Genomic DNA, 22,022 nt, shown 5'->3' on the forward strand with positions numbered 1-22,022 from the left:
TGACATCTTACTTATGTCCATACTGACTAGGTCACTGACAGTCATTACTGCCTCTTGTTCTCTTTTTTGAGGTGAGTTTTTCTATCTTGTCTTTCTGCCAGAGTAGAATGATGAACAAGAGAAGAAAATACTAAAATGGCTACAATGACCACAGACAAGTATACACTAAACAAAGCAGAAGAGACCCAAAACAAAAATAAATAAATAAATAAAAATTAAAGAACAAAAAAAAGAGAATATAATCAGACAGGTGAACAGAACAGAACAATACACTAGATCCCAATGTGTATTTTGGTCTTTTAGAAAACTAGATCCCAAGATTGTAAAGAAAGAAAAATTTACATATGTACAAAAACAAAATTAAATACAATGAAAGGATAGAATGTAATATAAAAATCAAAATTAAAAGACAATAAAAAAAGAAGGAATATAAACAGACAGGTGAACAGAACAGAGCAAAGCATTATACCTTGAGTATCTTTTACTTTGTTTGTTAGAAGAAACTGGCTCCCAAAATTGTAAAGAAAGAAAAACATATATATCCAAAAACAAAATTAAATACAACAAAAGGATAGAATGTAACTGTTAAATAAAAATTTTTAAAAATTTAAAGAGTTGATAAAATAAGAAATTGGTTGCAAAAAGAAAGAAAAAAGAAAATTAGAATAGAAAGACTAAAGAATTATGGGGGGAAAAAAACCCATGAATTCTATATGCTGTTTCCCCCTAGCGCAGGAGTTTTGCAGTTCTCAGTGATCCCTAAACTTGGTCTTGGCTGGATGTTCTTGCCAAACTTCTGGGGGAGGCGCCTGTTGCTCTGAGTCTCAGGGGTCTTTGCCCCCAGCAGAATTGCACTGCCCTTGCTCAGATTGCTCTAGGTGGTTTTTGCTCCCGGAAGGCTTTCCTCACAGCTTTAGAAGATGAGAGTGAGAATGGAGGCCTCCCAGTCTCCAGCCCTGGAGCTGAAAGCTGGGTGGGGGGGTCACTCCTCAGTGTGCCCTCAGGGAAAAGCAATCAGTCACCCCTGTCTCCCTGGTCTCTGATGGGACTTTGTGCTCACCCAGCCTGTGACCAAGGTTTCTATCTCGGGAATCCCCAAACCCTGTTGACCTCTGCAGTGCATGTGTATGCTGCTCCCCCCAGGGGAGGGGGTTCTCCGTGGGGTTCTGATGCTTGCTGGGCCCCTACTCGCAGAGCGGCCACCCACCATGCAGTGGTTCGTGGTTTATGCCACCCAGAGCTGAGTGTCCACTCCTGGGCTCACTGATGGCAGCCGTTTCCCCTCCAGGGCCTGGGAACTCTGCTGCACCCAGGCACCTTGGTCTCCCGGTGACCTGGGGGGATCCTGAGACCCTACTGTCCTGCCTGGGATTCTTCTCTCGGATTCACTTCTCCATACCTCCCACCTTGTAGAAAGTGATCACTTTTCTATTTGCAGAGTTGCAACTATTCTTTCCTTAGATCCCGAGTTGAGTTCGCAGGTGTTCAGCATGATTTCATGGCTATCCCGCTGAATTCCTGGGACCACGTGAGACTCAGGTCTCCTACTCCTCTGCCATCTGGGACTCCCTTCTTTTACCACCTCACCTGTCAAAATCATAAGGAATCTCTGGAAGTCTTTGTGCAAATTCAATCTCTCATTCTCACTGTCCAAGAACAGGAAAATGTCCTGTTTGTGGCATTAAAGTCTCTAAGTAATGGTTGTTGGTTCTGTGAGAACTGTGGTCTCCATCTCTCACAAATGCATTAAGTGCCACAAGATTAAGTGAAGCAGGGAGAGGTCAGGTCGGGTGTGTGCCGCACAGAGCACAGTTATTCATCAAGATTCCACGCGGGGCCTGCTCTTTGTTTCCAGATACAGTAAGAGCCTCAGCAAACGAATCTCTGGAAATAAATGGTCCGGTTGTAAGTTTTCCACGTGATCTGATTCCAGCTCTGTTCACTTATCAGGGATGTCTGACCAGTAGCACTTCAGAGTGGATGGCATTGCCTAGCAATTTTGTCTCTTCTTAAACAGGCTTTCTAACTTATTCCAGCCACCAGCTGGGAAGGGAGTGAATGAATCTTCAAAATCAGCCAGGAGAGCAAATATTATGCAGTAAACGTCTTTTCACAACATCGCACGCACAACCAGAGAATCACAAGCAGGGACAGGAATTTAAACAATATTGTCCAACAAGCATGGATACTCCCCTTACCTCTAACATACCTAATAGTTAAACCAAGAGCATAGACTCAATGCCTCACATGGGCAGACAGGTAATATAAACAAATTAAGCAGGAAGGGGTGGACACTAGGGTGTGATGGGGACTGTGGCAAAGTGGACAAGGTGAGTCCTGCCCATAGGGGCAGCACCATGCACTGCCTGACTTCAGGGAGAACAGGATTTTGCAAGAGCTTGCAACCTGGATTGATATGTGAAATCCCTTGATTTTTAAATATGTGTGACAAATTCTAATTTTTAAGACACCAGCCAGGCAAACAGCATGCCTATTTAAGCATCTGACCGGCAGGCTGCCTATTCCTGACTACTAAGACAAATTGCTTTATGCTATCCACTTTTCTTTTCTCCACCCAACCCTAGGAATTAAGTGGGAAGAAAGGCACCCTCTCTACAATCTGGTCTGGGCTTTTTTTTTTTTTTTTTTTTTTTTTTTTTTTTTAATTCAAGATCAACCCCCAGCCCGCCCATTTAGTCTGCTTCTCGCTTGAGGTATCATGGGAGATTGCCAGGCGGTGGGACCACAATTTGAAGCTCCCTGTTTCCTTTTCATTTCTGTTTATTTCAGTGGTGGAGTCAGAGGAGCAATTACGTTGCTACAGTGATGGCCATTTGTCTTGCCAGGCAAAGAAAGCAGTAAAGGCTGAGGGAGGCCCAGACAAAAGCCAGGAGCAGCCTGTCAACTGCAATCACAACATCAGTGCTTTGAGGAAGAGAAATAGACTATTGCTTGCTCTTTGGGACTCATGGTTTTAAAACTACTGGAAGGACTTTACACGAGCATCTGAGAATAGACTAAAACCCAACAAGTTTATACTTACTAGCAGTGGCTACATTTTGAAATTGGTATACGACGAAACCAGGGTGTGAGGTCATGAGAAATGAGGTTCATGTTTATTGCAGATGCTGTTGGAAGTCCGTCTCAAATCACTTCCACTTCCTTCTTCACTGAGAGAGTCTTGATTTTGTTTATGTTCTTGTCCCTCCTGCCACATGACTCATTGGTAAATCCTAATCAGGGGAGATCAGTTCCAGCGGTCAGATTCCCTTCATTAATGGCAGGGTTAGGGCAAGCGTGTGACCCAGCTGGTCATGGAGGTGAGGAGTGGGTTAGAGACCTCCAGGAAAGGATTTATCACTATTAATAATGGGGAGCCTAAAAAGAGATGGCCTCTTTTCTTCCTTTGAATATGGTCATGTCTAGATGTGACACCCGGAACTCCAGCAGCCATCCTGTGACCATGAGAGAATCTGAACTGCCAGTGGCAGAGTGGTGAGATGGAAAAACCTACATCTTTGGACTATAATGTGAGTCCCTGAATAAAGCTGAACTAAACAACCTTGAATCCCATCTCCTGGTGAGAAAATAAATCTTTTTATCTTTTATGCAAATTTGAATTAAGGGTGTTCTGTTACCAACAGCCAAAGTGTCCTAACTGGTATGATGTTCATTCTTAAAAGTCTACAGTAAATCTCTTTTCCATCTAGAGTCGGGTGGAATCATTCACTCATCAGCCATTGATGAGCTCACGAGTCTGATCACAGGGCAGGAAAGCACGGCCACAGTTAGAACTCCCTCCTGTTCCAGCGATCTCACCTCTGGGTCCCCACAGGAAACAAAGTCAGTGTCTTGAAGAGATACCTGCATTCTCATGTTGGTTGCGGCATTACTCACAATCGCCAAGATGTGGGAACTACTTAAACGTCTGTCGATGGATGAATGGAGAAAGAAAATGTAGTGTTCAGAGGCCGTGGAATATTACTCAGCCTTAGAAAGAAGGAAACCCTGTCATTTGTGATGACGTGAATGAAACTGGAGGTCTGTATGCCAAGTGAAATAAGCCAGACACAGAACGACAACAGCTGCATGGTGTCACTTATAAGTAGAACCCAAAAAGTTGACTCAAAGAAGCAGAATAGAATGGTGGTTCGGGGCTCAGGGTTGGGGGGGAGGGGAAATATTGGTCAAAGTTTCAGTTATGCAGGATGAATAAAATCTGGGGATCTAATGCACAGCATGGTGACTATAGTTAATAATACTGTATTGTAAACTTGAAATTTGCTAAGAGGAGATCTTAACTCTTTGCATAGAGAAAGAAAGAAAGAAAGAAAGAAAGAAAGAAAGAAAGAAAGAAAGAAAGAAAGAAAGAGAAAAAAGAAAGAAAGAAAGAAAGAAAGAAAAAAGTGACACGTAAAGTGATGGATTTATTAACTAGCTTGGTTGTGGTAAACATTTCTCAATGCATATGTATATCAAAACATCATATTGTACACCTTAAATATACACAATTTTTATTTGTCAATGATACCTCACTAAAACTGAAAAACAAAACAAAACAAACAAACAAAAAAAAACAGACTACCAAAAAGACAAAAGCAAGGCTATAGGCTCCCTTCCTCCAGCTTGTTTGCCAAGTCCTTCTGTTCCTAAAGAAATGTGGGCAGAAGAATGCAAACATATCTCCCACACAAACAAATAAATACACACATCCTTCTATAAAGACAGGTGTGACACAGCACAATGGGGGCTTTTCTATGCCAGTAGGCATTTAGAAAGTATCCTGAGTTTACTTTTTTTAGTAATAAAAATGACTTCCAATCAACAAAGCGTGATGTTTATTATAGTCCTTTGTTGTTGTTTTTTAATTTTTAATGTACTTATTTGATGGAGAACAATAGAGTTTAAGCGGGGGGAGAAGCCAAGGGACAAGGAGAAGCAGAGAGAGACAGAGGCAGAGGGAGAGGGTAAAGCAGAGGGAGAGGGAGAAGCAGGTTCCCCTGAGCAGGGAGCCTGATGTGGGACTCAATCCCAGGACCCCAGGATCGTGACCTTATCTGAAAGCAGATGCTTAACCGATGAGCCACTCGAGCCCTCCAGTCCCTTGTTTTCAAAGATGAAGAATAGGTGGAGCCACAGAGAAAACATACTGTCTGGAAACCATGGTTTTCTGACATTTAATGTTCAGGAGAGACACAGGGCAGGGCATTAAACCAGAAGACCTGTTGTCTAGGAGTCTTCTGGTCATGTCAGCATCAAGACCCACTACTACTAGCTAGGTTCCTTCCAGAGATTCGATCTTCTGATAGCCAACACGGCCAACAGTGCCTATCCAACATCCATCCTCTTCTCGTCCTTGTTAATATTAAGGTAAATGCGACTTACAGGGTGAGGGAAGGGCAGGTGGCAGCAATGTCCCCAGCTGGAAAAACTACATTTCTCAGCCTCCTTTGCAGTTCTGACCAAAAGGCAAAGGCTGAAGATTTCAAATAACAGAGCTTATATGTTTTGTGCCCAAATATCACAGCCACCGCAGATGTGTGCAAGAATGGTGTCTGTTTCCCCAAGGCGGGAGAGCACAGCCCTATCCAGCGAGGAGAGGCCACCCCTGGGGGTCTCTGGAGACAGAGCTGGGGAGGACCACCAGAATCTTCATTGGTGGAGAAGTGGGGCAAGAGCAGGGCATGATTGAAAGGACCAAGAACATTTTAATTCTCTCCTTGGAGACTCTCTCAATCCACCCGTGGCTAGAGCCACCTCGCTTGTCAATCAGGTGATATGTTCTATAAATTATGTGGGCTGGGGAGAATGGAAGGAAAACCAGAGGGGAAACAGAGAGATGTTTCTGTGTTTTATCTGGGTCTAATTAAGGAAGTGATTAATTGGAAAACACAAAGTCCCAAGAGGCAAAGCTAGGAGCCTTTTCAGTGCACGTGATGACCACCGTCCTTCTGCTTTGGGAATAGCAATCATTCATTGTTGTGGGTTTCCCTCAAAGAGCTATTTTACAGTGTCTGATTGAAGCAGCCTGTGGCTGAGAAAATGAATAATGCAAATCCCACAATTTACTTAGATTACTCCCTCCACATCTGAGCTGAGTTAAAAAGCTTTGTGATGATCAAATGTCCCCAGTGGGAACTGAAAGGTGCGCATTGTGGGGCTAGAAACTGTACTGCACTGCTTGAAATGCCTATTTAGTGTGTTACTGAACCTCTGATCATAAGCAAAGACTGCCAAATTGCCCTGAGCAATCCACCCTGTAACACTTAAAAAGAGAGAGAGAGAGAAAGATTGTTTTTAAAAGAACAAATTTGAAGATTATTGCTTGCTTCCCTTCTGGATTCTTCCTACTGGTTATCCTGCTTTGCTGCAAGGACTTCTAAATATTGTCACCTCTTAAATGCAGTCTTCTCTTCTTGCTCTCTGCGTGCACATCTGGCCTTGTGCTGTGGAAAACAGCCACCAGGCTCCTGCTTTCCCAGAATCCCAGGCTGGATGTTAACTACCCTCTAGAAGAGCAATGGGCAGAAATCAAAGAGGAAGTTTTTGTTTGTTTGTTTGTTTGTTTCTTTTTTTGAGGAAAAAGGAGAAAAGCATATGTTATCTGTCTCTGACCATATGATTTGAATACACACTCTTTTTTTTTTCTTTTGATGGGGTCCCACAGTTTTAATCCCATATTTCCAAAATAGAATCCTTAAAGCTACATTTCCCAGTTTCCCTTGCAGCTAGATCCAGCCATGTGAGCTAGGTTCCACCAATTAGACACAGACATTCGAAACTCTGCTTTGGAAGTCAGCCAAGGTTGAGGAAGTTTTGGAGAGGAGGGACATACCACTTCCCGCACAAGTGGAGACAGAGGCCGTAGAAAACAGTGCCAAGTGTGGCAGTTCTGCAGAATGATTTGGGGACAGCAGGGTATGCACTAACCATCTCATCAACCCCATCAGGGGCGTGGCTTGGGTCATGGAACCTGCTAGTTTAGCCTTGAGCCCATTTCTCTCATCTTCCCTGCTTCCTATCTTCCCAGAAGAGTTCCTTTCCTACCAAAACAAGTCAAGGAGGATGCTGCTATTCACAGCTGAAAATTACCCCGCCCAGGAGACACACACTGTGATATGTGATAGGACTGCACTTGCAAAGGACGGTTCAAGAAAGCTCTTCTAGGAGGGAAAACTGTTTCTCTCAAATACACAGATTCCAATGCTGACTTGGCCTTGGTACAGAGGAGCCCTGCAAGGATCAGGAGATTTGAGGGAGCTGTTCCTGTCTCTCAGAACACATAGAGAAAAAAAATAATTGCAGCTAAAACACAGGATCACATCTACTCTTATGACATAAGCAAAGAAGTGACCATCTAGATGGGGTGTTCTAAGAGTATTGCCTTTCTGTCCCTGCCTGAAGTGTCAGCATTCAAGAAAGTTTCCCCTGGGTCTGGAAGACCCTTTTCATCTTCATGAAATGAAGGGAATTGCTCATTAGCTTCGTGGTAGACTTTCCCCGGCACAGCCCAGGATCAAATTTTTGGGAAAGACACCAGGAGAGTCCCAGGAAGAGGACGGTGGCAGGACACTGGCGACACACTTCATGTATCTCCCCAGGTCTGGCTGTGTGAGGGTTGTGAGTCAACACGGTTTTAAAAGAAATTAGAAAGAAAACATCCCATCTTCTGTGGTTCTTTGACAATCAAAACAAGAGCAAGATAAATCTCTTTACTGTTTCAAATCTGATTTCCCCAAACGAAGGAAATCTAAACGTATGGCAAGAAGCTTTAAATCTGTTCCTGTGTGAATGTCATGATAAATTTGGAACTGGTAAGTGCTACCAACCGCCAGGCCACATTCTCTGGAAATGGCAGGGAACCTCTCGAATTCATCTCCTTTTGTTGTGGAGCTGACTAAATCTGTCTGTGGGGACCACTTTCCTCCAAGATTGGCAATGAAATTTTGAAGAAAAAGTGCTACTTGCTGGGCTTAAATATACTGACAGGGAGGTTAAAAACAAGGTAACGTGGACAATGTTAAATGCTGCAGAACCTCTGGTGATTTGGATGTTTGAATTGAAGTTCCATCTGCCATGTGACCTTGGCCAAGTCACTTGACCTCTCTAATGCTGTTTCCTCATCTATTAAGCGAGAATGTTCATTCTTGGCTTATAAAGCTGTTATGAGGAGAATATCGATAACATTGGCAAAATACCTGGTCATGGTAAGGGCTAAAGAAATGAGAATTATTAAGTGATGCGTAAGCCTCTACCTTCAGCCTAGCTCATGTGATGGTAAGGATAAGAGAATATGAGCTTCTAGTTGAAGCCTCCAGAAAGGCTGTATGTCACTACCCGGATTCAGTAAGTGGCCTTCACAAGGAGAGTTAAGGGGCGTCTGGGTGGCTCAGTGGGTCAAGCATTTGACTTCAGTTCAGGTCATGATCTCAGGGTCCTGGGACTGAGCCCTGCTTCTCTCTCTCTCCCTTTCCCCTCACTCATGCTCTCTCTCACTCTCACTCTCAAATATATAAATAAAATATCTTAAACATTAATTCCCCAAAACAATGAAGGGAGAGTTAAAAATCCAGTCTATCTTCATCAGTGAGCACACAAGTTCATTATCAAGCTGTTTTGTTTGTTATCTCTGCTGCATCCTTTCATTTGGAATTGAAATAAGAGAACTATCTGCCCTTTGGATAAGGTGCTTAGGTTTTTTATTGTGAATGGTAACAGGTTGGGGGCTGGAGTCTAATGGACAAATAGCTTAGATGTAAAGAGCATTGATTGGAAGACTCTTTATGGACAATTATTCACGGCAAACAAGTTCAAAGCAGAAGATGCTGCTTGAAAATTATGGATTTGGTTGAAAGATACAAGAATAGTTAAGTGTTTTGCACAAAGGGAATCTTGTTGATGATCCAGTATAATCGATGACTGTAGAACATAGTCTCTTAAGGGTTTTGCTTTGCTTCTTTGAGAGAGGCTGTTGCTGTCCATGTTAATTCCACGGGGGGTTTCTTCCCTCAGGTTGAGAACCTGAAGCAGAGAGTCCGCCAACTTAAAAAATATTAAAAAGAGGAAAGCAAACAGTTAGCGATACCTAAGTCTCATGCTAAAGGCAAATACATTCCCCCACAAACCATCAGCATCACTTGGGAGCTTATTAGAAAAGCAAATTCTTAGGTCTACCCCCGACCTACTGAGTTAGAAACTCTGGGTGGGGGGAGCCCAGCGATCTGGCCTTTCAGAAGTCCTCCAGGTGATTCTGAGTCTGTTCATGCTGGAGAACCACAGTTCTCTAACGAGAGACGGAAAGAGAGAGACAGAGAGACAGAGAGAGACAGAGAGACAGAAACAAACTGACTTCCTCTTTTTTCTGGAGCTGCTCTATGTTTGGCTCTCTTTGTTTCATTAGCTGAACTTGTATCCTGATAGGACTATTCAGGTATATACATATATTTTAAATATTTCATCCATTTATTCATGAGAGACAGAGAGAAAAAGAGAGAGGCAGAGACACAGGCAGAGGGAGAAGCAGACCCCCGCTGAGCAGGGAGCCCGATGTGGGACTTGATCCAGGACCCTGGGATCATGCCCTGAGCTGAAGGCAGACACTCAACCACTGAGCCACCCAGGTGCCCCTCATTCAGGTATATTTTGACCACAGTTGGAAATTAAATGTATGATCACCGGGAATTTGTTACTCAAGTGTCAGCTTGGTAGGGGGGCCCTTAGCGAATATGGAATCTTAATTCTTACTTTGTTTAGTTTGGCAACGCCTCATTGCACAAATCAAAGCTAGTTTATGAATCACAGGATGACACATTACGAAGCTCGGACTGTAAGTGGTAGTAGCATGCAACTTGGGAACAGGAGCTAATTTGGATTTCCGCCAGTTGTAAATTTATTGTGGCTTGCTTGTTATGGCTTCTGCTCAAATTCAGACTGAAGAAAGAATGAGTAGTTGTAATGTTAAAATATGTCTTTGTTCCCCATATAGCACCCTATCTATGGGGAAATGAGAAAATGCTTTTCAACCAGACTGGAGCTTATTACACTTTCCAAGGTTCTCTGGCAATTCAGGTTCCCCAATGGCCAGACCCGCCATTTGTTTCTAATAAAGGAGTTACTTAGGCGAGTTATTATTATCTGCTCTGTGACTCAACTGCTTTGGCAAGGTGCTAATAAGGCCAGGGACTGAGGCTCAATTCCCACACAGACTAATTAGTTTTGCTTTTCTCCATGTAACCTGGGCTGCACTGTTAAGGGTCACCAGCCTGCCTGAAGATGCTTCCATCCATCTTGCAATATAGGCCAGTGCTCATAAAAGGGGCCAGTGGAGGATGTGGGCAAGGATCGGTGAAGCCCCTACACTGGCTCAAAATATTGAATCTGAGCTGTTTGGCTCAAGGGAATGGAAGTAAAGCTACAAGGAAAAAGTAAAGGTAACCGAGGAAGATCAAGGAGCCAGAGGCAAGAGGGAGGGGTCCGTTATGGTGGGGGGAGCTATACTGGAGGTGGGGGTGACTTCACTCTGATCCTTCAGAGGAAATGTCAGGGTGATCAGAGACTTTTTAGTTATTCTCAATTACATATTGCTGTTTTTCCTACATTTGGAACTTCCTCTGGAGTGTTTCACACATGAAGAAATAAAACCTTTCTATTCTCAATGCTGATTTGACGGGACAGTGGGAGCCATCCCTTAAAAGTGAGGGCAAACTTGTATTTTTACTTCCTTCCTGTAACACCCTCCGCAATGCACTCCCTAGGCCCCTTTCTTCTTGTCCACTGAATAACAGAAAACACACACACACACACACACACACACAAAGGCTGCAAAGAACAATGCTCTAAATTACAAAAGGAACCCAAAGGTCAACTTCAAACTTCCTTGAAACTCAAGACAATCCATAGCCACATCTAGTATTATGTTTTCAGTACTGGGGCTGACCTAAACACTGTTTCATGTGCTAGAAACCATAGGGTAAAAGTTCCATTAATTTTTTGTGATAAGGGTACAGTTAAAAGATTAGGTTAACCTTGAAAATGATTGGCCATAATTGCTAATAAAGTTCTGGAGCTCTTCTGCCATGATTATAGTAGTCTAGTTTCAGTGCACATTTACACAAACCTTTCCTGAATTAAGTAAATATCTTTGTCACCAAAACATGAAGATGCTCAGAGTTTCTGACTACAGCTCTGGGAGATCTGGCGACAGGACTTCATGTTTTATGACTAAAATGGGAGAGGAGAGCATATGTGCACAGTTTTTAATTTTAAGAAAAGTCCTTCAGCCTTTGAAAATTCCTGCTGCTACTTCTGGCAATGCTCAGCTAAGTTATTAAACCTCGTCCTAACATTGAGCAATATATGGATTTCTAATAGAACCATTCTCTTGGTATTCCCCCTTTGTGAATAAGAAAACTAGAAGATGCTTTCAATTTGCATGTCAACATTGTTTCACTAAGATGGAGTTTCCAAACAAGAAGAGTGATAAACCCTTTCCGTCTGTGCAACAACTATACAATGGTTGAATTTTTTCATATTGCTGGGAAATATATCCAAAAGAACGGTACCAATGTGTGCAATAGTTAATTATTCGACTTGAGATGGAACATAACGTGGGAGATCAGGGTGGCTCAGTCAGTTGGGCACCCAACTCTTGGTTTCCACTCAGCTCATGATCACAGGGTCGAGGGATTGAGCCTGACAAGGGGTTCATGCTCAGTGAAGTCTCTTTCCCCTCTCATTCTGACCCTCACGCTGCTCATGTGACCTCTCTCTCTCAAATAAATAAAGTAAAATCTTAAAAAAAAAAAAGGAATAAAATGGGATGGGTCATCAAAGCTTATAGAAGGAATAAAAACAAAACATAAAAAGATAGAGTAGAAAATTGAGGTCTGATTATTAAAAGATAGCTTTATCCCCCCTGCATCACATGAAAACAGAAACACTGTCCCCTTGAAACACTCACTCTTTGTGACTGCCCACTCAGGCCACCTCACACTATGACCACTCAGTGATTATTTTGGAGCTATTCTTTCATACTTGGCTTCTCAGCTTACAGAATATTCTTCTGAATATGACAGAAAATTTTTTATTTTTAAGGAAGGAGCTAAATCTTTTAAAAAGACCTATTTATTTATTTGAGCAAGAGACAGAGAAGCAGAGGGAGAGAGAATCTCAAGTAGACTCCCCGCTGAGTGCAGAGCCTGATGTGGCTCTTGAGCCCAGGACCCTGACATCATGACCTGAACTGAATTAAGAGTCGGATGCTTAACCGACTGAGCTACTCAGGTGCCCCGGGAGCTGAATTTTTTTCAATCTCAAATTTATGCAGATCCAGGGTTAGAGGAATAAAGTAACTCAAAGTGGATATTGCAGTTTCACTCAAATAGGAATGAGTTAGGGATGCCTGAGTGGCTCAGTGGTCCAAGAGCATCTGCCTTTGGCTCAGATCATGATCCTGGGGTCCTGGGATTGAGTTCCACAGCGGGCTCCCCTCAGGGAGCCTACTTCTCCCTCCCCCCATGTCTGTGCCTTTCTCTGTGTGTCTGTCATGAATAAATAAATAAAAGCTTTTTTTAAAAAAAAAAAAGGAATGAGTGATGAGCGTAAGTCCATTTCCGTGTTTATAAAGTTGCTTTAGGGAGTTTTGTGGCAGTGATCATTGTTACTCCTCAGACAAAGGAGAAGGCACTGCTGTTGGACATCCACGCAGTAAGTCCATAAAGTCACCTGATCAAGAAAAGGCTTCAGTCAGGGGCTGGGAAGTCAATCCTAAATTCCCGGAGCCCTCAGAGACCTGTAATCCACCAACAAAGAAGTGAGCTGGTTGTGACCCCAATAATACAGATGTGGGTAAGAGAATCACTCGGGGCTTTGTACAAAGTTGCTACTTATTTCCGTATCGGTTGGCTTAATCCAGATTTTCTTTCTGAATAAAGGCTCCTAGAGATTTTTCTCCCTAGGTGCTTAATGCAACAAGTGAACTTTGCATTTGTGTTTGGCATAGAGAATCCACAGTAGACCAAAGTGCAGTGAAACACAGAGAAGCCAGCGAGGCTTGGCAAAGCCAGCCCTGCATCTCTGCAAAGGGCCCATCAGTCAAAGAGTTAATCACCGTGAAGGAGTGAAGGCGCCAGCTCCCCAAGCTCGGTGAGTGAAACGCAGTATTATTCTGGTCAGAAACCGTGAGGAGGGCAGCCCAGGTGGCTCAGTGGTTTAGCCTGCCTTCAGCTCAGGGCCTGATCCTGGAGACCCGGGATCGAGTCCCATGTCGGGCTCCCTGCATAGAGCCTGCTTCTCTCTCTCTCCCCCTCTCTCTCTCTGTGTCTCTCATAAATAAATAAATAAAATCTTAAAAAAAAAAAAAAAAAGAAACCATGAGGAGCAAGGCTACTACTAGATCCCACATCCTTCATATTTAGGATCCACAAGGACTCTCTCGTTCCCCAGGAGATGCTTTGTGTGGCCCCAGACTGTCCATGGAGAGACGTGGGCTCCTATCCTGCTCTCACCAGTGAAAAGCTATGTGACTTGTCTCAGTTTACTCATGTGTGAAACGGGGAGAATGATAGAATTTTCTTGAATCTTCCTCCTTTTTTAAAATTTTTAAAAAAGATTTTTTTTATTTATTCATGAGACACACCCAGAGAGAGGCAGAGACATAGGCAGAGGGAGAAGCAGGCTCCATGCGGGGAGCCTGACATGGGACTTGACCCCGGGACTCAACCGCTGAGCCACCCAGGCGTCCCTTGAATCTTTCTCCTAATACTGCTGTGAGCATGAACAGAGAAAAGTGAAGGTGAACTGCATTGCCTGGTACTTGGATTATGGTAATCACTCAATAAAAGCAGCCATCCTTAGTATTACTAGAATTGTGATTATTGTTTTTGCTTTTTATATCAATTTTGTGGAAACTTCTTAAAGGTTAATGAGAATCACTTCATTTTCTGTTGCTTTGCTTTCTTCCTATACATTTTATTCTCTCTTCCATCATCTTTATTCTCTCTTCCATCCCATTTACTCTTTGTACCTAAGCAATGCCCATTTGGTATAATTCCTTCTCCCTCTTTTCTACGAGACACTATACCAAAAAAAAAAAAAATCAGTTGATTAGATGTGTTCATCAAGTTTTAAAATATTATGTGAGACCCAAACTAAGTAATCTTAGAACAAATATAAAGAAGTGCTCCTCTGCATAGAAGGTAGCAAACCAGAATGTTCTCTTCTAAAAGTGTATGTGAATAGCCCCCTCCACTAGTGCTCATCAAAAACAAACATAGGGCACATCCCAGAGGCAAGGGAAACAAAAGCAAAAATGAACTATCGGGACTTCATCAACATAAAAAGCTTCTGCACAGCAAAAACAGTCAACACAATTAAAAGAAGGCAGCCTGTGGAATGGGAGAAGATATTTGAAATGTCTTATCAGGGGATTCCTGGGTGGCTCAGTGGTTTAGCGCCTGCCTTCGGCCCAGGGCATGATCCTGGAGGCCCCAGGATCGAGTCCCGCGTTGGGCTCCCTGCATGAAGCCTGCTTCTCCCTCTGCCTGTGTTTCTGCCTCTTTCTCTCTCTCTGTGTCTCTCATGAATAAAAAAATAAATAAATCTTTTTAAAAAATGAAATGTCTTATCAGATAAAGGGTTAGTATCCAAAATCTATAAAGAACTCATGAAACTCAACGCTCAAAAACCAAATAATCCGGTTAAGAAATGGGCAGAAGACATAAATAGACACTTTTCCAAAGAAGACATGCAGATGGCTGACAGACACATGAAAAGATGCTCAATATCAGTCATCACCAGAGAAATACAAATCAAAACCACAATGAGATACCACCTCACACACATCAGAACGGCTAAAATTAGTAACACAAGAAACAACAGGTGCCTGTGAGGATGAGGAAGGGGAACCCTCCTACATTGTTGGTGGGAATGCAAACCGGTGCAGCCACTCTGGAAAACAGTGTGGACTTTCCTCAAAAGTTAAAAATAGAACTACCCTACGACCCAGTAATTGCACTACTAGGTATTTACCCAAAAGATATAAAATTGCAGATTTGAAGGGACACCTGCGCCATGATGTTTATATAAGCAACACCAACAATAGCTAAACTATGGAGAGAGCTCAAATATTCATCAACTGATGAATGGATAAAGAAGATATGGAATATTACTCAGCCATCAAAAATGAAATCTTGCCATTTGCAACAACGTGGATGGTGCCTGAGTGTACTACGCTAAGTGAAATTAGTCACAGAAAAACAAATATATGATTTCACTCATATGTGGAATTTAAGAAACAAGACAGATGAACGTATGGGAAGGTGGAAAAAGGAGAGAGGAAACAAACCATAAGAGACTCTTAATGGTGGAGAACAAACTGAGGACTGATGGAGGGAGGTGAGTGGGGGATGGGCTAGATGGGTGAAGGGGATTAAGGAGGGCACTGGCCATGAGCACCAAGGGTTGTATGTAAGTGATGAATCACTGACTTCTACTCCCGAAACCAATATTGCACTGTATGCTAACTAACTAAAATTTAAATAAAAATCAAAACAAACAAACATAGGGAGAGACTCAAATAATCTCTGGCCTCACTTTCAAAAAATTCTGGGAGGGCCTGGTTGGTGGGTTAAAAAAAAAAATCCCTTCAATGCACAATCACTAATAAGCATGATAACTAATAAAACTCCTAAATTGGAGTTTGGAACCAATATCCTCTTGATTTGCTGAGAATAAAAATCATCTATTATGTTGAAATTAGACGGGGAAGCGCCTACTCATTTCTCAGCGTGTATTGGTGTCAGCCTAGTTAAGTGGCTCTGAAGGCTTGCACAATTTTATTCTTCTCAGCTCCAACCTAACCTTCCAGCTCTCCCCCAAACACCTCCACCCTTCACCCCATCCCACCCCGTTCCCACTCTCCCACCCAGTGTGTTGTACCTTCACGAGTTGGACCTATGACTTTAAAGTTGCTGTCATCCTGGTAATCCCAAGCAGACTGGCGAATGCCCAGGGGCTCCCTCTGAGGTGTCTGATGGCTCCTGGTCCCCTTTGCTTCCATGAGGCTTAGTAAATTCCTTGCAGCTTCTTCCCACCGGATGTACCCCTGCAGCTGCTGCTTCAGGCTCCCTTCCTCATAAACATATGGGGACTCTCTGGTGCTCTTTTTCCCCATTAGGTGCCCTGTGAAAAGAAACACAAAACCAAAATATGACCATTGAACCCAGGGGAACTCATAAACAAGAAATTTCAAAGGACACCAGTTAGGTGTCTACAGCTTCCTCCCAAGCGCAGAATAAATAGCATTTAATTCTCAGAAGTTACTTCATCAATAACTGATCTATTTTGCTCCCTGTCCAACATGTGCAGTAAGTTGGACAAAATTTATAACCACAACCCAGGGGCCCTGGGGTTGGTCCCAGCACCTCTGCTAACCAGCGAGGAGACCTCTGCCAAGTTTTGAGTATCCCCAGTCCTCAATTTTCTCAACTCTAAAATGAACGGGTCAGACTGGATGAAAACTAAGGAACCTTCCATACCTAAAATATTGCCACCAATTCTGCGTGCACTAAATTCTATTCCCAGCTGAATGACAGAGGTTAAACGTCTTCCTCAATCACTTCTGAATTGCTGCTGCAAAGAAGAGTCTTGCTGCTTTTCTTGGTGTGATTAAAAAAAGATGTTGGTTTCCTCTGTTCTCTAATACAAATAAATGTGCCAAAGGAATTTTTCATTTAAACTTTCTTAGAATTTTAGCTGAGACTGAATCTAGGAATTGTCACCTAGAAATTCATTTGCCGAGTATGTAATGAAAAACGAGGTGAAAACAAGTTCTGAGTAACACTTTTCAGTCACAGAAGTGCAGAATTTTCTCCTAGATGTCTAAAAGGGTCAGTCAAACTCCACCAATGGGTCCAGGGACGGACACTGCTATATAAAGGAATAAAAGTTGCTGCGCAAGAGGCCAGGCCACTAAAAACGTGGACATTCATGTATGTAAGTGGGAAAAGCCACAGTGTCAGAAGTGGGTGTGGAATTCAAGGTCTTCATTCTTAATGCCTTAGCCCCTTGCTAATAATGCTCACATTATTTTATTTACTTTCCTCCGTGGTTTTTTTCCTCCCCATCTCTCAGCACTTGCATTTTATAGTACTTTTAAGCTCCTGATACTCGTAAAACTATGATACTTTTGATTTAAAGCTCATAAGGAAAGAAAGCTCTTGGTGATTCCAATGTTGTCTGGCATTAGATATATTTAAGCAAACATTGCGGGAATAATGGGAATAATGTTGGACAGACCATGGCTACTGAAAATGACAAGACCTCTGGCCACCACCAGAGGAGCCCTCACCAGGACTTTACTGTTGGCGTCTGTTTACAGGACGTTCCATTTGGTCTACTCCACAATAAGTTCGATGCAGAGGAGACTTGTCAAAGGTCACCCACGTGTAAGCAAAGATTCTAGAATTAAAATCAGCGCACAGTCCAGACTCTACTATATTATACTGCTGTGAAGTGTCTTTGAACTTCCAAAAAATATAAGGCAGGTAGAAATCACTCTGGGGTCTGCAGTAAGGGTAAGGTCAACAAAAGGCTTTCTAATGTTATAAAAAGGAATAGAGGTGATATATCAGTGTATCACGACTCATTATGTGACTCAGAAAAAAATTTTTTTTCTTTTGAAGATTCTATTGATTTGAGAAAGAGATTATGAGCAGAGGGGAAGGGCAGAGGAGAAGCAGACTCCGCACTGAGCAGGGAGCCTGGTGTGGGACTCGATCCCAAGACGTCCGGATCATGACCTGAGCTGAAGGCAGACATTCAACAGACTGAGCCACCCAGCCACCTTCTGACTTAGAAAAATTAATTCTGTGAGTCCTGGGGAGCCTGCCTGACAATGAGGTTTTCCTACATTGCCATGTGAGCACTTGTCAAGTCACTTATGACATGACACTTCACACAATTTCAAGACCCTACAGAGGACACAGCCCCAGCTGCAAGACTGGAATCCTGAAGGACTGGCTCCTCACTTGTCTGCTTGGTCAACTTGGTGCCCGGATATCCATGAAATCACCTTGCTTTTAGCCATAACAGTGATTATGTTGCACAACTTCTCAGGAAGCACTGAAGGATTTGGCTTTATTTCTACGGAGTAAATTGAATCATGATAATGGGAAAGCAGGATTAGAACCTGATGCTACAGTAATGACCTTGGTCACTCTTCCCTTCCCTCACTGCTCTCATCTAATTAGGACACTACAGATGAGAAAGGTGTTATCCCCAATGAAGCAGAGGGGCCATGGAGACGTTTTTACAAATAAGATCTTCATTTTTGTCACACTGGAATAATTTGGTGGACCTTTGTAAAACGGGAAGACAAAGTAATCCTCCATCCTGTGATTGATTTAACGTAGTTCCTTGTGACAGTGTACGTATCTGCATATTTGGTGGGTGGGTGCTGGTCAGGCTCTCATCCCTGGATCCACAGACTGACTGGTCATTAAGGAAAGTGCACCATCTATGGCATCCCAGGGAACACACTGTCTGGGTCCTATTTCACTTTGGAGCTGGCAACTACCAACCAAATAAACGTCTCCATGGCAACACGGATGATCTGCCCACTTCCTCTTTTCCCATCCTCGTTTGTTATGTGTCCGTATCATAGTAATAGAGATCTCCGCCTAGACAAAAGACAGGCTCTTGAAAAAATAAATAAATAAAAGCTTGCCCAGAAGTTAAAAAAAAAAAAAAAAGGCTTTTGTCCTTTTTAATCACTTCAAAATACCACTAACACAGCAGGCTGGAAACATAAATGAATTTTCTTAAGCTCAAAATTTGAAGATCACCTCAACTGAGGAAAATATCCATTAAAACATAGAGACATCAAGTGTTGAACTCTTCTGAGGGCGAGTTTTTCTGGAGTGATCCAGAAACTACGTTTCACAGTCTCTGGGGTAGCATTCCCATGGAAAGCCATTCTGCGGCTGAACCTGGGTGTTTCAGAATTCAACCTGCTACAACATAGGTGACATCAGTGTCACGACTGGAAGCATTTCCTGGGAGCAGTGGGGACAGTTACCAGTAGTAGTGTTGACCTATATTTTCATATCTATATTTTGCACAAACAAAACATTACCATAAACATCAAGCCAGACAAGAATTTAAGTTTTCCATCTGTTAACTTGCTTTCCATTGCCACACCATGCTTCTCTCAGCTGCAAGAAGCAATTCCCTTAACAAACCTGCAAATTTGTGCTGACAGCTTGGACAGCAATATGTAGCTTTCGGTTGATATAATTGAAACTAAACTGCATGTCTTCCGTGATTGAGGAGGACAGGCATTTACTTAGGAGAGTGGAAAGCTAAATTTAAAATCTAACAACATCATTCATGCTTATGAGTGGTGCTCAGATTCCCAGAGATAGACGTCTCTGCAAAGCAAACTTTTCCTCAATCGCCATGTTATTTTAGACCAAACTGATTTTCTACTTCACCTTCCTCTGTCTCTTGTTCTCCACCATCTCTGCACAGCCAGCCAAGAGAGAAAAAGGGGAAAGAGTGCGTTCCAGAACAAATAGGAAAGTGAGAAAATTGGGGGTTGCCACTGGTTGGTATGCTCCTGGATGAGGAACGCCCAAGGGTGTTTCACCACCAGAGCCCCTAAACACGCGGGGATGGGACAGATGTGTTGGAGAACTACAGCAATCAGGGTTGGCCTGCCTCAAAAACAACACGATTCTCCTCCCCATATGACTCTCTTGTCCTGCTTTTGGCCTGCAAGGGCTGCCTTATAATATGTCTTTTTAATCCAAGAAGATGGATGAGGGAAAAGAGATTGGAAACCTGGGAGTTTCGTTCCACCTTCCTAGGCCACCGGCTGGTGGCTGGACTAGACACTGGTCACTTGGTCTAAATTCCCAGAAGTCCTTTTAAAGCATCAATTCTAGGTTCAGCTTCTACTTTCTAAATATCCTTCTCTCTTCAAGGGTGGGGGGGCTTTTCATCTCCACCCATCCCAACCTCTCTTCTCCAAGCCCCGGGGCTGGGTTCTCAGTGTCCCCTCGGAGATCACAAATACCCGCACCCCTGCGGCCTCCAGGACTCGGCAAAAGGTTCTGTTAGCCGGTTCTGTTAGCCGTGCTGAAGACTAACCCGCTGCAACCCGGAGTTCTGGATTCCTCTGCCAAAGCATATGCAGCACAGAGGAGCAGAGCACGGGACAGCTGTGCCTCACCTCTTCCCATAAATGCGTCCTGGTCCTCACACCATCTGTGACTCGGCTGGTACTTGGATTAGCAAGTATCTTCCCAATACACCGTCGCCCCCTCTGAGTAGATGGTTAAGGAAGAGAGGACCGCACCCCACCCGCACCACCGCCACCCCTTAAGTCGCTTTGGGATCGACCTGCTTCCCCGGGAAGAGTTGGAGCTGTCGCGGCCGGCTAGGTGGGGAGGCTTCCGAGCAAGCTGGACGCTTTGCACTGGGCACCGGAGGCTCTGCTGGCGGGAGGGCGAGCCCCTGGGTGACGCTGGGTGGGCCCAGGTGGCGGGCCCCTACCCCCACCCCCGCCGGCCAGCAGTAGCGGGAAAGCTGGGGGGTCGCGTCCTCCCCTGGGTCGGACGTGAGGGCAGAGGGAAGGGGGAAGGAGCGGGGAGGCCGCAGATCTCGACAGACGGAGGACAGCGGGGTCTGGGGGGCCCCCGAGAGGCTCCGGCGTGGGGGGGGGGCGCTCCCCGAGCCCGAGAGAGGGATGGAGGGAGGGCTGGGCAAAGGGGCAGGGGAGAGGGAATGTTCGCAGGCGGAAGGACTGGGGGAGTCCAGGAGAGCCGCGGCCGAGGGGCGGCGGGCCCCAGGACCGGCTCCCACACCTGTGGCTTCGCACGGCGCCCGGGGCGCAGCCCGCATCCGGCTCCCCGCGGGCGGAATCCCGGGGCTCCCGGACGCGCTCGGGGACCCCGCTGCCCGCGGCGTTCAAGGACAGAGCCATGCGAGGCGAGGCTACCGCCCGGCTGGCCGAAGCAGGTGTGGGATGGGTGCGGAGGGCGGGTTGGCGGGTTCGGGGAGCTGCGCCCGCCCGGGTGCCCGAGCGGGGAAGGAGCTCCCGGCAGCCCGAGGCTGCTCAGGGACCGACGGCTTCCCGGGACCCGCGAGGGGCGGGGGGCGGCGGCTGCGGCGTGGATCTTTGGGAGGACGCAGATGAAGGGTTGCCGCGGAGCCCTCCCCCAGCCGGGGTCCCGCCGAGGACTGGAGCGCGCGGGACACTCACCCACCGCCCAGTGGTTGCCGCGCGGGTACATCTTGTCCAGCACCGTGCCCTGGCCCCCCGGCACCGGGGCGGCGGGGCCCCGGGGCGCCTGGCAGAGGACCAGCGCCAGCAGGACGAGCGGGAGCTCGCGGCCGCGCATGGTCCGGGCGGGAAGCGCTGGAGCGCGGAGGCCGGCGGAGCGCGCTCTCCCCTCGGAGCGCGGGCGCGAGGAGCGGGACCCGGGGAGCGCCGCCGGTGCCGCCGCAGCGCCGCGAGGCCCCGACTTTATAGGCAGCCCGGGCGGGGGTGGGGCTGGGGGGGTCTTCTCCCGCGGCCCTGAGCGCTCTGACGTCTCCCCGCAGCGAGCCGGGGCGCTGGGACAGCAGTCCCCGAAAATCATCCATCTTCCGGCCCAGAGTGGGGGGTGCGGGGTAAGGCCGTGCGCACTGCCCCTCCCGACCTTCCCCTAGCCCTGTCCGCCCGGCCCACGGTGGATTCATGCGGCCCATCTCGACGCCCCGGCTCCGGCCCCACGGCCCCGAGCTCCACCCCGGCCCCACCCGGGGTTCGCCGGGTGAGCTGCCTTCGGATCCTGCGACCCCGCGGGCGACCCCAGGGGGTGGGCAGGGAGGAGTTGGGGCGGGGCGGAGGAGCACGGAGGAAAGATGCTTTCAGGCTGGGCTTTGGGATGCTCACCCCTCTCCCCCTCCGTGGACCACCGCCCCTCTCGAGGTCCCAGTCCACACCCCTCCGGACCTTGCCTCCCTCTCACCGCCCTTCA

General features: G+C 45.5%; 1 protein-coding gene across 1 annotated transcript; it reads right to left on the bottom strand.

The window, feature by feature from the left end:
• Window positions 1-8,682: 8,682 nt before the first annotated feature.
• GRP (gastrin releasing peptide) lies at window positions 8,683-21,401 on the bottom strand. Its single transcript, XM_072790591.1, has 3 exons — window positions 21,263-21,401; window positions 15,937-16,179; window positions 8,683-9,042 (listed from the first exon to the last, which is right to left on the bottom strand). The coding sequence occupies exons 1-3, from the start codon at window positions 21,399-21,401 to the stop codon at window positions 8,984-8,986; spliced, it is 441 nt and encodes a 146-aa protein (XP_072646692.1). The 3' UTR covers window positions 8,683-8,983.
• Between the last annotated feature and the right edge of the window lie 621 nt (window positions 21,402-22,022).

The sequence above is a fragment of the Canis lupus genome, chromosome 1, assembly GCF_048164855.1.
Source record: "Canis lupus baileyi chromosome 1, mCanLup2.hap1, whole genome shotgun sequence".
Classification (NCBI taxonomy): Eukaryota; Metazoa; Chordata; class Mammalia; order Carnivora; family Canidae; genus Canis; species Canis lupus.

Coding starts and splice junctions, on each gene's coding strand:
- GRP (XM_072790591.1), bottom strand. CDS start 21,401: ATGCGCGGCCGCGAGCTCCCGCTCGTCCTGCTGGCGCTGGTCCTCTGC. Junction 16,180..21,262: donor CGGCAACCACTGGGCGGTGG/GTGAGTGTCCCG, acceptor TTCTTTTCACAG/GGCACCTAATGGGGAAAAAG. Junction 9,043..15,936: donor CATAGGTCCAACTCGTGAAG/GTACAACACACT, acceptor ATATTTTTTAAG/TTGGCGGACTCTCTGCTTCA.